This window comes from Mesoplodon mirus, assembly GCF_964341445.2.
Source record: "Mesoplodon mirus genome assembly, chromosome: 7".
In the NCBI taxonomy this organism is placed as follows: Eukaryota; Metazoa; Chordata; class Mammalia; order Artiodactyla; family Ziphiidae; genus Mesoplodon; species Mesoplodon mirus.
This window is the reverse complement of record NC_138983.1, coordinates 86,746,396-86,759,166: the sequence shown is the minus strand read 5'-3', so window position 1 is coordinate 86,759,166 and position 12,771 is coordinate 86,746,396. Positions and strand designations below refer to the sequence as shown.

General features: G+C 49.1%; 1 protein-coding gene across 1 annotated transcript in view; it reads left to right on the top strand.

Moving 5' to 3' along the window:
- Positions 1 to 12,771, top strand: part of LOC309808850 (forkhead-associated domain-containing protein 1-like) — a gene marked incomplete at both ends in the record, with an annotated part of 409,265 nt that overhangs the window by 65,805 nt on the left and 330,689 nt on the right. Inside the window, 6 exons of the mRNA XM_082629422.1 lie at positions 1,376 to 1,474; positions 5,443 to 5,550; positions 8,289 to 8,372; positions 8,586 to 8,705; positions 9,405 to 9,557; positions 10,410 to 10,605. Of these exons, the coding sequence (XP_082485548.1) occupies positions 1,376 to 1,474; positions 5,443 to 5,550; positions 8,289 to 8,372; positions 8,586 to 8,705; positions 9,405 to 9,557; positions 10,410 to 10,605 (760 nt within the window). The remainder of the gene's footprint in view (positions 1 to 1,375; positions 1,475 to 5,442; positions 5,551 to 8,288; positions 8,373 to 8,585; positions 8,706 to 9,404; positions 9,558 to 10,409; positions 10,606 to 12,771) is intronic.

The window sequence follows — 12,771 nt, the reverse complement described above, 5'->3', positions numbered from 1 at the left end:
CCCAGACTCTACAAAGCTGGATTTCCCCTGCAGTGAAGTTTGCTGGCTTTTGAAGAGGAATTTAGACGCTCTATTCCTCAGAACTCATGAGAGGGGTGAACTGGGAACGACTGCAGGATCCCGTGCTCCCATCACACAAATGGTCTCGCCTCTCAGAATTCAGCGGTGTGATTGGGTTGTACAGCAGGAAACACTCCTGGGCGTGAACACAATTACTTGGGACCCCCAGCCAAGCCCCCGTGGCCTTGTCCTTTTTCTCCACAGTGCTCAGTGCTGAAAGAAGAGTTACAGAAGGAAGATGCCCAGAAGGAGAAGTGGGAAGCCCAAGAGAAAGAGTTAAAACTCTGCAAAACCGTGCGTTGAACCTCCTGACCCCTAGGTGTCCACTGAAAGCCTAGATTGGGGCCTTGAGGGTTTTGGAGGGGTTCCTTGGCCCATTAGCTAGCACAAGCTCTGGGGCTTTCTGGGTGTTTGTGTGTTAATGCTTTGATTTGCTGGCCTCAAAGAGATGGGTGAAAAGACCATGGAAAACACACTCTCCCCAGATTTTCTGGGCAGTTGGCTCAAGGCCCCTCATCAGGTTTCCCCTGGGGAAAGGGACGGGAGGTGGCCACCATATGCTGCTAGAAATTCACCGTGGTCCCTACCCCTGGACTTGTGATGCCCAGACTTTCATGATCCACTGTCACAAGTTTTATCACAGCCCTGAGCACTGTTATTAACACAACTCTTCTTGAAGTATTTTTACTTAAATACATTCAATTTTACAACAATTCATAAAAACAAAATAAAAAGCAAATGTATCACTGGCCTTGTATGGAAGGTGAACATAAAAATGAATACAATGAAAAGATGACCACTCAATGTAAATGTTCACCCCCTGTACCGGCCCGAACCCTCGTGCACATCACCAGGCGTACGTTTTCCATCCGTTGGGAAGCCCGGTGCCTGGGACAGGGGGGAGGAGACGTGTGTTCTTCTCTCTGTCAGGAGCACACTTCTCTGCCTCAAATGAGAAAAAAGAAAAATGTCATTGTTCTTTTCTTCCAAACTGTGCCCATTGTGTCTTCCAAACAGCCCTTATTTAGATTGAACTCAAAAATATACCCCAAGGAAAGAGATTCTAATGAGTGGATAGGTATCTTGTACTGTTTAATCCAGGATCCATGCTGATCTTCAAAAGAAACTCAAATTTTCCCTCACCCAGCCCTTTCATTGCACCCGTTGAAAGAAAGTCTACTTTGCCTCAAAGATGTGGAATTGTCCCCCAAGGGAAGGAATGAAGCGAATCCCAGACTAGGTTTCTGCCTTAATGAACCGGATGAAATGAGTTGTGAAGTTGACTTCCCTGTTGTTGGAACTCTTTCAGCAAATCCATGACATGGAAAAAGAAATGAGGAAGCTCAGGGTGGAGCTGAAAAGGAGCAGTACCGAGCAGAGCCTGATCTCTATGACGCTGCGGGAAAAGAGCAAGGTATGGCAGGGACAGGTCGGCCTGGGAACCACTCTGGGGCCAGCACTCCACCTGCATCATCTCTCTTCATCCTCACAATGACCCCATGCGGTCTATACTGGTATTATCCCCACTTTACAGTCGGGAAAACTGAGGCTCACAGAGGTGAAGGAAGTTATCCAAGTTCACTTGCATAAAGTAGTTGTGGCAGAACTTGAATCCAGGTCTGCCTGACTCCAAAGCTCCTGTGTGTAACCACTACCCTAGACTGCCTTCAAATCTTAATTGTGAAATTATCTAAGAAAGAATTGATCCATTAAATCAAGTTTGCCAATGATGTTGTTCCAACTTAAATTCTCATATTGATTTTTTTTGTCTTTTTGTTCCATCATTGAGAATGTTTTTAAAAATCTCAACATGTTTGTAATTTGTGTGTTTCTTCTTTTAATATGAACGATGTTTGCTTTATATATTTTGAGGCTGTGTTACTAGGTACATATAAATTTAGGATCCTAATACTTCCTGTAGAGCAAAACTTTAGATCATCATGAAATGTCCCTTTTCATCTCTAGTAGTGTTTCTCCCTTAACGTCTCCTTTGTCATTTAGGTTCACCACTGGCTTTCTGTTGGTTAGAGTTTTCATACCTTATCTTTTTCATACGTTCTCTGTCAATTTTTGTCTTAAGTTTTAGACATATGCCTTCAAATAGCGTATCATTTTTACAAAATACAGTTTGACCATCTTTGACTTTTAGTCCATTTATATTATGTAATTACTCGTGTACTGGGATTTAAATCTACCTTCTTGCTCAATACCAGATGTACCATCTGTGGTATGTTCCTTTTTCTCTCCTTTCTTGCCTCCTTCTGAGTGGATGGTTTTCTCTTATTCCACTTTCCCCCTCTATTAGCTTGGAAATATTTCCCTTTTTTACTATTCTTTTAGTCATAGTAAGACAATAACATTCATCCTTGACTCACCAAAATCACACATTAATTAAGTTTTTCACTCTTCTACTATTCTCTTAGTAGTCATCCTGAAGACTATAAAGTGCATTCTTTTTTTTTTTTTTTCGGTACGCGGGCCTCTCACTGTTATGGCCTCTTCCGTTGTGGAGCACAGGCTCTGGACGCACAGGCTCAGTGGCCATGGCTCACAGGCCCAGCCGCTCTGCGGCATGTGGGATCCTCCTGGACCAGGACACGAACCCATGTCCCCTGCATCGGCAGGCAGACTCTCAACCGCTGCGCCACCAGGGAAGCCCTGCATTCTTAACTTACCAAGAGGCAATAGTAGTTGATAATGATGCCCTTCTCCTTGACAGTGCAATGAGTTTCAAACACCTTAACTTCACTTACCCCCTCCAGATTTATAAGCCATTACTGTCATTTTCTAAACTCCTCTTGATAGTTAAAACCCCACAAGACATTATTAGTGTTTTTCTATAGTCAGTATCATATCCACACATTACCCTTACTGTTGCTTGTCTTTTCTGCATCTCTGATCACCCACCTGGGTTCATTTTTCTTGTGTCTGAAGAATACCCTTTAATGTTTTCCCTCATTGTGGCTCTGCTGATGACAAATTCTCAAATGTGCCTGTGTGTCTGTCTGGAGATGTATATTTAACCTTCATTCTTAAAACACATTTGACTGCGTATTGAATTCTACAATGGCAACTCTTTTCTTTCAGCACATTAGATACAGCATTAGATATGTCACTATTGTCTTGTGGCTCCTATTATTTCTATTTAGAAGTCATCTGTAAGCCTAACTGTTGTACCTTTGCATAATCTGTCTTTTTCTCCGGTTGCTTTTTTTTTTTTTTTTTTTTTTTTTCTTTTTGCGGTATGCGGGCCTCTCACTGTTGTGGCCTCTCCCGTTGCGGAGCACAGGCTCCGGACGCGCCGGCCCAGCGGCCGTGGCTCACGGGCCCAGCCGCTCCGCGGCATATGGGATCCTCCCAGACCGGGGCACGAACCCGTATCCCCTGCATCGGCAGGCGGACTCTCAACCACTGCGCCACCAGGGAGGCCCTCCGGTTGCTTTTAAGATTGTCTTTTTCCTTGATTTCCAGCAGTTTTATTATGGTTTATCTAGGTGTGGATCCAGTTTTATTTACCTCGTACAGAGTTCGTAGGGGCTTCTTGAATCTCTGGCTTGGTGTTTTGCCTTAGTTCAGGCGCTTGGGCTCTGTACCACACAGGCAGTGGGGAGCTACTAAGCCTCCTGAACAAGTGACTGATGCAATGACATTCGTGGACAGTAATTAGGGTGAAAATGAGAGTTACAATTTCTCATGTACTAGGCGTTACCCTGAACTTTTCACCTCTTAATCTTTACAACAGCGCTGTGATCTAGAAATCATCCTCTCCATTTTACAGATGAGAAAGTCAAGGCTACTAGTTACTAGTAAAGTAACTAGCCCAATGGCACAGTCGGTTTTGTCTGACTCCAGGTTTGTCTGACTTCAGTTACCCTGGCATAGCAAACAGCCACATGCTACTGTTTACACTGAAATTAATGAAAATTAAATAAAATTTTAATTCAGTTCCTCCGCCACACCAGCCCCATTTCGAGTGCTCGATCCCCAGATGTGGCTGGTGGCTGCCGTATTAGACAACACAGCCTCGCTCAGAGTACCTGTACCGTTGCAGAAAGTTCTGGTGGACAGAGCTGCCTTATAGCAGGGTAACTCTCACAGTACCGTTAAGATTGCACTGGAAGAAACTAAACTTGAGGCGAGGAGGCCAGTTGTCACAGTCCAGCTTGCATTTGAGAGGGGTTGGAGGACAGGCGTGAGACCCCCGAGTGTGAGAGAGGGAGCAGGGCGGCCGCTGAAGGTGACTCTGAGGCTTGGGGACAGGAACGGGGGCTGTTCATGCAGAACACAAACAGGGGCAGAGTCCAAGGCTGGACTTGGCTTTTGCAGCATATGAAACAGGCTGCTGAAATAGAAGTCAGAGCATGTTTAGACCTGGGAGAAAACTAAGGCCCAGAGAGCTTAGATGACTTTTCCAAGGTAACGGAGCTGGGTAGAGGCTCTTCCACTGGGCCACACTACTCAGAAGAAAGCTCTTAAGGGCTTTTCTGGGTCTTTTATTACATCCCTGTGATCCCCCTCTTCAGATCCCTAAAAACACAGCCTGTGAATTTGTTTCAGCACAAAAACTTTCCATTTATTTACGAGTGTTTGCCTCATTTCCTGTTAGTGCCAGGGCCCAGGGCTCAGCAGGTGCATCCAAGAATTGAGCAGCTGCGAGGCCTACACTGGCCAGCCAAGGGTAGCGTGGAGCACTCCCAAGCTTACCGTGCGTTGACTGTTACCCAAGCAAGGGGGGAAAAGTAGGCAAGCTTCTCCACTTTAAACGCCTTCCTTTGCAGGCTGCAGTTCTTAATAGACATTGCTTTGGCAAGCCTCCAGAGAGGTTACCACCAGTGAGTGTGCTCAAAGTGGTAACGACAAACAGTTATGATAATAAACCCAATCATAACATTTCCAAGTACCCATCACGAGTTATTAGAACGAGACTGTACGGCGGACATTCCCGTCCACCTTTCATAGGTTACAACGGTACTTAACACTCTCACAGAGCCCTTAAGCACTATTCCAAACATTGAATCCCCACAGTGACTCTATGCAGTGATACTAGTATCATCATTCCCATTTGACAGATGAGGACACTGAGTCACGGAGCAGTGAAGTAACTTTCCGAGTGTCGTACGGCTTGTTAGGGACCGAGCTGGGATGGGAGTGTGCGGTAGAACATAGTTGAGCCCCGGGTGCAGAGCTCGGCCCTTTCCCGTAGGGGGCAACTCCCTGTGAGTTTGCCTCCACCCTGTGCATGCCTGTGACCCCTGCTGCTGGGCTGCAGCTGTCCCTACCCCTCAGGGACTCCCCCACTGCCATTAGCCCACCCAGAAAAGTTTCCCCAGAGGGCATGATGATCACATTAGCAGCAAGCCCACGCTTTCATCATCCTTTCAGGTGGAAGAGAAGCTTCGGGAGGATTCCAGAAGGAAATTGCTTCAGCTGAAAGAAATGAGGAACAGAGAAAACCTCATTAAAGCCAATTTGGAAAGGGCAGTAGGTCAGGTAGGTGTGCTGCAGAGCCCCTTCACGGGCCCGTGCTCTCCACGGAATCCCGCACCCAAGCGGCCGGCAGGGATGAATGAGGAGGAAGACGGCCTGCCTTAGTTCACCCGCTTATCTCAGGGGCAGGGCTTTGTGCAGCTTCCGCGTCCCCGTGGATTTCACTAAAGAGGCTTTTCCTTCTGGGAAGCTGCCCACTCCAGTGTTTGCTGTTGCCTGAGACCCTGACCAAGCAGCCAGTCCCAGCTCAAGGCCCACCCCAGTGAACCAGCTGTGCGGTTCCCTCTTGGGAAGGGTTTGAGCTCTTGACCTCGGTGGTGTTTCTAGCACTTTCTCCTTCACATTTTTTGTCCTGACATTTAGAGCGATCTTTCTTCCTCTGGGCCCCCAAAGAGATGCTACAGTCAGTGTCCCCAGGGAATTGCCACATTTCTGTTTGTTTGTTTGTTTGTTTTGTTTGGCCGAACCGCGTGGCTTGCAGGATTTTAGTTCCCCGACCAGGGATGGAACCCGTGCCCCCTGCAGTGGCTGCATGGAGTCTTAACCACTGGAGCGCCAGGGAAGTCCTGCCACTTTTCTTAATAAAGTAAAACCCAGAATACCACAGCTTATGCCAGGTGGAGGTGGGCAGGGTGGGGAGAGGGCCATTTCCCAGGCCTCTGACCCAAGATGGCCCAGTGGCCCTTCCTCTGACACGTGGCACAGACATGAGGGCCAGAACATGCAAACGAGCCTTCACCAAAGGCTAAGGGAGAGCAAAGGAGAACCCAAGACGGGGCACTGGCCCTCCAGAACACAGCCCACCGAGGGCAGCCCATCTTGGACCCCCTCCACAAGGCATCCTCTCCTGGCAGCCACGGCTCCAGGGGGACCAAGAACGTTTTGCATGTATGTGTTTGTGCTTTTCTTTTTCTGGGAGAGTGAGTCCACCTCGTCACTCATTGGATGCTCAGAAGGATTTGTAAACCACCAAAAAAGGTTAAGAACCACGATCCTTAAAGGAGCCCTCTGTCCCACCCAGCCCAGCTCCCAAAGCCCTTGAGTTTGGTAGCATCCAAGCCTGAACCATCAGTGTGACCGGAATTTGTCCCACGCGCTGAACTTCAGAGGCACCCACAAGTTAAATGATGATGCTGACCCTCAGGCAGGTTTGAAAGCCTCTTCAACCAACTTCCACACCATCACCCCCGGTGTCCTTTCTCCTGCAGGGTGCCGACCCCTTAGCAAGGCAGAGAGCCCGCCAGCCTGGGCTTCCCTCCGTGCACCTGGGCTACCCCTCACCTTGCTGGCACTCTGCACCCATGGCGAACACCCGCCTTGAGGGCATGATCTGCGCCACTTGCCGAGCGCCTGGTCATGGCTCTGGCCAGGGGTCATCCAGGAAGACCCTCAGAGACACTGAGATTCCTCCAGGTCTAGACTCGAGAGAGAAAGGACGAACAAGGCTTCTCTGCGCTGCCTGGGCCTTGCTGCTTCACCCCCTTGTCTCCACAGCCCGCTCCCGGCCTGAGGTCCTGCCCTTCCCCAGGCCAGTGACCACAGGACTCAGCCCACCATCCAGCAGGACCTGTCCCTCCCCACCCCCACCCCCCACCAAGCAGTCCTGTAGGGCGCCTCTGGTGATAACACGGGCCATTGCCCACAGGGCCCTCTGCATAACCTCTTCCTCGGGTGAGCTAGGACCCTCCCTTGGCCATGAAACCAGCAGACGACCCAGAGTCCCTCCAATCACCCAGCTGGCTTCTGGCAGGATGACTGCAGAGGTGTCCTTAGGAGAGTCACAATTCCTCTACTTGGCTTCCCAGAGCTCCCTGGTGTGCAGCAGACTCCTGTGTCTTAGGACCTGTTCACGTTCTTATTGATTCTGTGGCCCTTGTGGTCCTTCAGGGCTCTGTTTTAGAGCCTTTCATGACCACATTTTGCCAGTGAGCCAAAAACCCAGGCCAAGGGCCATCACGTTGGGAAATTTCCAGAGAAACTTGGGCTTCTTTGCCGTTCAAGTCTCATGAGCCTGGGGCATCTTGAACTCGTCATTCTAGAAGCCCTGACTTAATTTAACTGCGTTGTTTCATCATCCGTAATATGAAGACACCAGCATCAGGGAGGCACTCAGTAAAAACTGGCTGAACTGAAGGAGAGGACTTTGAACATCTGACTTGACAGGTGTTTCTGTTCTAAGCATTCGATGAACGTTTATTGAGTGCCTGCTGTGTGCCAGGCGCTGCACCAGGCTCCGGGGACCTGGAGAGGAGTACAGGAGACGTCGTCTTCAGGACACAAGGTCTAAGGCACAAAACGGCAGCAGGCAGCTCCTCCTTCTCTCCCCAGGCGCCCTTGCTGATGACACGAGTTACCCGGGCTGACAGCCTCAATGTTTATCTCACAGCCTGGTGCCAACGTAGCAATTACGGAAGAGCGCTCCCGGCCCTGGACTTCCCACTGGATAATTGGCAGCAAGTGGCTCTTCCGAGAGCCCGAGACGTGTGTGTGCTGACCGTGTGCGTCGGCTAGGTTAGGCGGGCACACCTGAAAAGTCATTAAAACCTGCTGTCCCCCTCTCTTGTGTGGGCACTGCCCCTTCCGGTGAGAGGTGAAGGTGTTAATTACCCATAAGGACCACTGAAGGCGTGCAGAGCCTTCTCACCGATTTCTCCCAGACCCAGCGACGGAGGCGCCTCCCCCAGCCGTGCCGCTGCAGCTGCGCCCCTCACCTCATCCCCTTCCCTTTCTTTGTGCTGCAGCTGGAGCTCTTCAGAGGTCAGGTCCTCAAGGCCACCTGCGGACGCGTGAAACCGTTCCAGGACAAACCCGTCTCCAATCAGCAGGCTCGTCTCTCTTCCCCACTTTCTCCTTCAGGGACCCGGGGCTCCAGACACTGGGAGCATATGTTCCTGTTTTTTGTTGGTGGCACATAATTTTCACACTGTTGCTACACCATAAAGATTTGTTTTGATTTTCTGGGATTTCCTGGCTTTTCAAGTAAAAGCCAGTTAAACTCCCTTGCAGTGTTTCTGTGAAAATCAAATTAAACCACCCAGGACTGTGTCTGGTCGGCAGACCCGCACGGTGTACCTCCGTTAGCCCCGCGAGGAAAGGAGCGGCCTCAGCATGGACGGTGCGTCCTCGCTCGCTCGTTCCTCCTGAAGTGGCAGATGGCAGTGAGGGTGGGCCTCTGGCTGTAACGATGCCTTATTATCCTTCCGTTTATCCTCTCCAATCCTGGGTGTCAGCGCGCGGGTCACAAGATCACACCACGGGCTTCTCTCGGACGACCTCCTTTTTAGGAGCCCACAGCATCAGGCTCAGCGTGATGAATCCCTCCCAGAATGCAGAAGAATCTAGAACACACTCGTGGCCACATGACAGGCCTTTGGCTCTTAAAACACCATCTCTGATCCTGGGAAACATGCCCCGGTGACAGAGCCAATATCCACGCTCCAGAGCCAACCCCAAAACACGCCAGGACCTCCCTCCTCCGAGCTTAAGCTGAAGCCCTCCAGGTCCCCTCCCCCCAGAGCCACCCTGCATTTTAATTAATTAATTAATTAATTTTTGCTGGGTTGGGTCTTCGTTTCTGTGCGAGGGCTTTCTCCAGTTGCGGCGAGCAGGGGCCACCCTTCATCGCGGTGCGCGGGCCTCTCACTATCGCGGCCTCTCTTGTTGCGGAGCACAGGCTCCAGACGCGCAGGCTCGGTAGTTGTGGCTCACAGGCCCAGTTGCTCCGCGGCATGTGGGATCTTTCCCGACCAGGGCTTGAACCCGCATCCCCTGCATCGGCAGGCAGACTCCCAACCACCGCGCCACCAGGGAAGCCCCACCCTGCATTTTAAATCTTTTTTTTTTCTTTTTCTCACCAGTTACCAGAAAAGAGCAGCAGGGTCACAGAGGACAATAGCAACGTTTGGCAGCAAAAGCGGACCCTGCAGAAGGAGACCCAGCTCAGCAGCTGCAAAGAGGAGGAAATCACCCAGAACATCAAGAAGCTGAAGACATCCTTAGACAGTTGCCAGGTGCCCCCTTCTCCATTCCTCAAATGTCCCCTGTGTCTCATTTTTGTGCTCCTTGTTCAGGAAATTGTCCAGCTCTGCTTTTAGTCCACCTTTTCTCTTGTTGGAGAAATCTGTTTGAGATCAGAAAACAAAGGACCTCCAGAAATGCCTCCCAGGTGAACTTGGTGTGGCCAAGGAGAAGCTGCCCGACACACTCCAAGTACTGCCTTTGGGAGGCCCCAGACCCCGGGGGAAAAAAAACAGCCCCGTGTTATTTCCAGAGAAACCAACGAAACCTTCTGCTCTTTATTTGCAGTTTTCTTTTCTGTCCCAGCAGTGGAAGGCTGCTCTTACCCTTATTGGACCAGAGGGTCTGGCAGAGCCCCCACTTCATGGCCCCCACGCAGGGATCCAGCTTATCACATCAGGCAGCTGCTTCTGCTTTCTCTGGAAATATGCAGCTACTATTTGGGGAGTCTGGGCAAATGTTGGCTTGTCAGCACTCTTTCAAATCAGGAAACCGCACTTTATGACCAGCTTGTGTGTTGATCTCAGCAGGAATTCTGTAACCAAATTTGCTTCTCCTTTCAGCCGAATCGTCCTTGGCAATTTGGCTTTGGAATTGCCTATACCTAAACAAAGGGTCTATTTGTCCATCCAGAGTCCCAGTTAGAGTGCACGTGAAATAAAAGCTGCCTCCTTCCTTCCGCCCCCCGAAAAAGGGAAGTAAAACTGGGCCGTCACAGGGCGGCCAACATACGGCTCTGCCTGCTTCACGGGCCCGTCAAGAACACTGCTCTGTGTGGGTCACAACCGTCAGGTGGTATTTCTGGCGATGGTGCCCGGGCTCCTCACGACCTCATCTCTTTCCAGGCGTGCATGACAATGTCTTGCTCTAGCAATGAGCTGAAGAAGGAAGTCGACCTCCTACAGCACCTGCAGGTGAGCCCACCTGTCTCAGGGCTCCAGAAGGTGGCACTGGACATCTTGCGCCTGTCACTGTCCTGGCTGGAGGAAACGGAGCATCTCCTCCACGAGGTGGGGATCCAGTTCTCCAGCTCCGACAAAGGTGATTGAAACTCTTTTCTCACATAGTTACATGACTGAAATATTGCGTTGAATCTGATCACGATGGGACATCTATTGAGGGAGGCTTCTTAGGTATGTGGCCAAGTGTTCCCTTCTCCAGACTTCACTTTGCTTCACCACTTGAGAAGCAGTGTTCCTGGAAAAAAGTACACAAGTGAGACGTGATTACTGGAGAAAAATGAGACGTGACAGTGGCAAAAGGAAAAATCGAAATTATGCTAAATCTTCTCTCTCAGAAGTAACCATATATATACATATATAGAGTAGAGACGTTTTTTAGAGCAGTTTTATGTTCATGGCAAAATTGAGAGGATGATACAGAGATTTCCCAGGTACCCCCTGTCCCCACTCATACACAGCCTCCCCCATTTATCAGCATCAGCACCAGAGAGGTACAGTTGTCAGGACTGATGAACCTACATTGACATGTCCTAATCACCCAAAGTCCATGGTTTATATTAGGGTTCACTCTTTTTCATTTTGATTTTATTGGAGTGTAGTTGATTTACAGTGCTGTGTAGGGGTCACTCTTGGTGTTGTACATCCTATGGGTTTGGACTTGGAGAAATGTGTGATGACATGTATCCACCATTATAATATCATACAGAATCGTTTCACTGCCCTGGCCTTTCTCGCCTTCTGAGATGGCCCACGCTCTGTCTGTGGAGTGTGTTTCTCTCTAAATAAGTCCACGTCTTACCTATCACTTTGTCTCTCACTGAATTCTTTCTGCGATGAGACATCAACAACCTGAGCTTCATTAAGTCCTGAGACCAGCAGGTCCACCAATAATGAGGCCCACCCCGGGGAGGACCCAGAGGCCCTGTAAATCACGATGCTCCACCGGGAAGATGGTCCAGTCCTGAAGGTGCCTTTGATCCCAAATCTACTGCCCTAAGCAGAAGCCAGGGAGCACGGCGGGGGATGTGGTTCAGATCAGGCCATCTCTGAGCAGATTGGTGGATTCTGTGCACAAAGCCCTGGTATTAGGTCAACTCGATTTATGAGTTTCACTTCTCAGGTCACTCTGTAACTACACAGTAACAGAAAGTACGCAGAATTCATTAAAAGCCACCTGTGGAGTCCATAGAGGGGAAGTGGGGTGGGTGAAGTTACAGATCAGGGACGTGGTAATAAAGCAAAATGATGATAACCCATAAACCCAAATATCTAGAAACTGATATTCTAGAAATTGAGGAAAGTAAAGCTACAAGTTTAACAAAATAAAAAGAAGCAAAGGAGAAGCCAACTTCAAAGCCAGCCTATGCAATTCCTCCATGGCAGCGCATGTTTGTCTGATTGAAGCCTGGCCCTGCTGTTCTTCAGTGCCTTCCTATTAGTGCCTTAAGTAATCAACATCTCCAGTAATCCCTCTGCAGTGTTCAGGAATTCAACTCGTCATGGGGAAACCTGTGGTTTGAGGACTTAAGTTTTTAAGATAACGTCTTTTCTTTTCAAAACTGGACATTTTTATTCCAAATAAAAGAACTTATCCCCCCCCAAAAAAAGAATAGTTTCACTGCCCTGAAAATCCTCTGTGGTCCCTCCCAGCCCCCCCGCAGCCCCTGGCAACCACAGATCTTTTTACCGTCGCCATAGTTTTTGCCTTTTCCAGGATATCATGTAGTTGGAATCATACAACTTTTCAGATTAGTTTTTTTTATTTAGTAATATGCATTTTCGTTTCCTCCAAGTCTTTTCATGGCTTGATAGCTCTTTTTTTCTTTTTAAGTGCCCAATAATATTCCATTATCCATTCACCTACTGAAGGACATCCTGGTGGCTTCCAAGTTTTGGCAGTTATGAATAAAGCTGCCATAAACGTCCACATGCAGGGTTTTGTGTGGACATGTTTTCAACTTCTTTGAGTAAATACCAAGGGCGCGGTTGCTGAATCGTGTGGTTAGAGTACATTTAGTTTTTTTTTTTAATTAATTTATTTTATTTTATTTATTTTTGGCTGCATTGGGTCTTCATTGCTGCGCACGGGCTTTCTCTAGTTACGGCAAGCGGGGGCTACTCTTCCTTGTGGTGCACGGGCTTCTCATTGCAGTGGCTTCTCTTGTTGCGTTGCATGGGCTCTAGGTGCGCAGGCTTCAGTAGTTGTGGCACGCGGGCTCAGTAGTTGTGGCTCACGGGCTCTAGA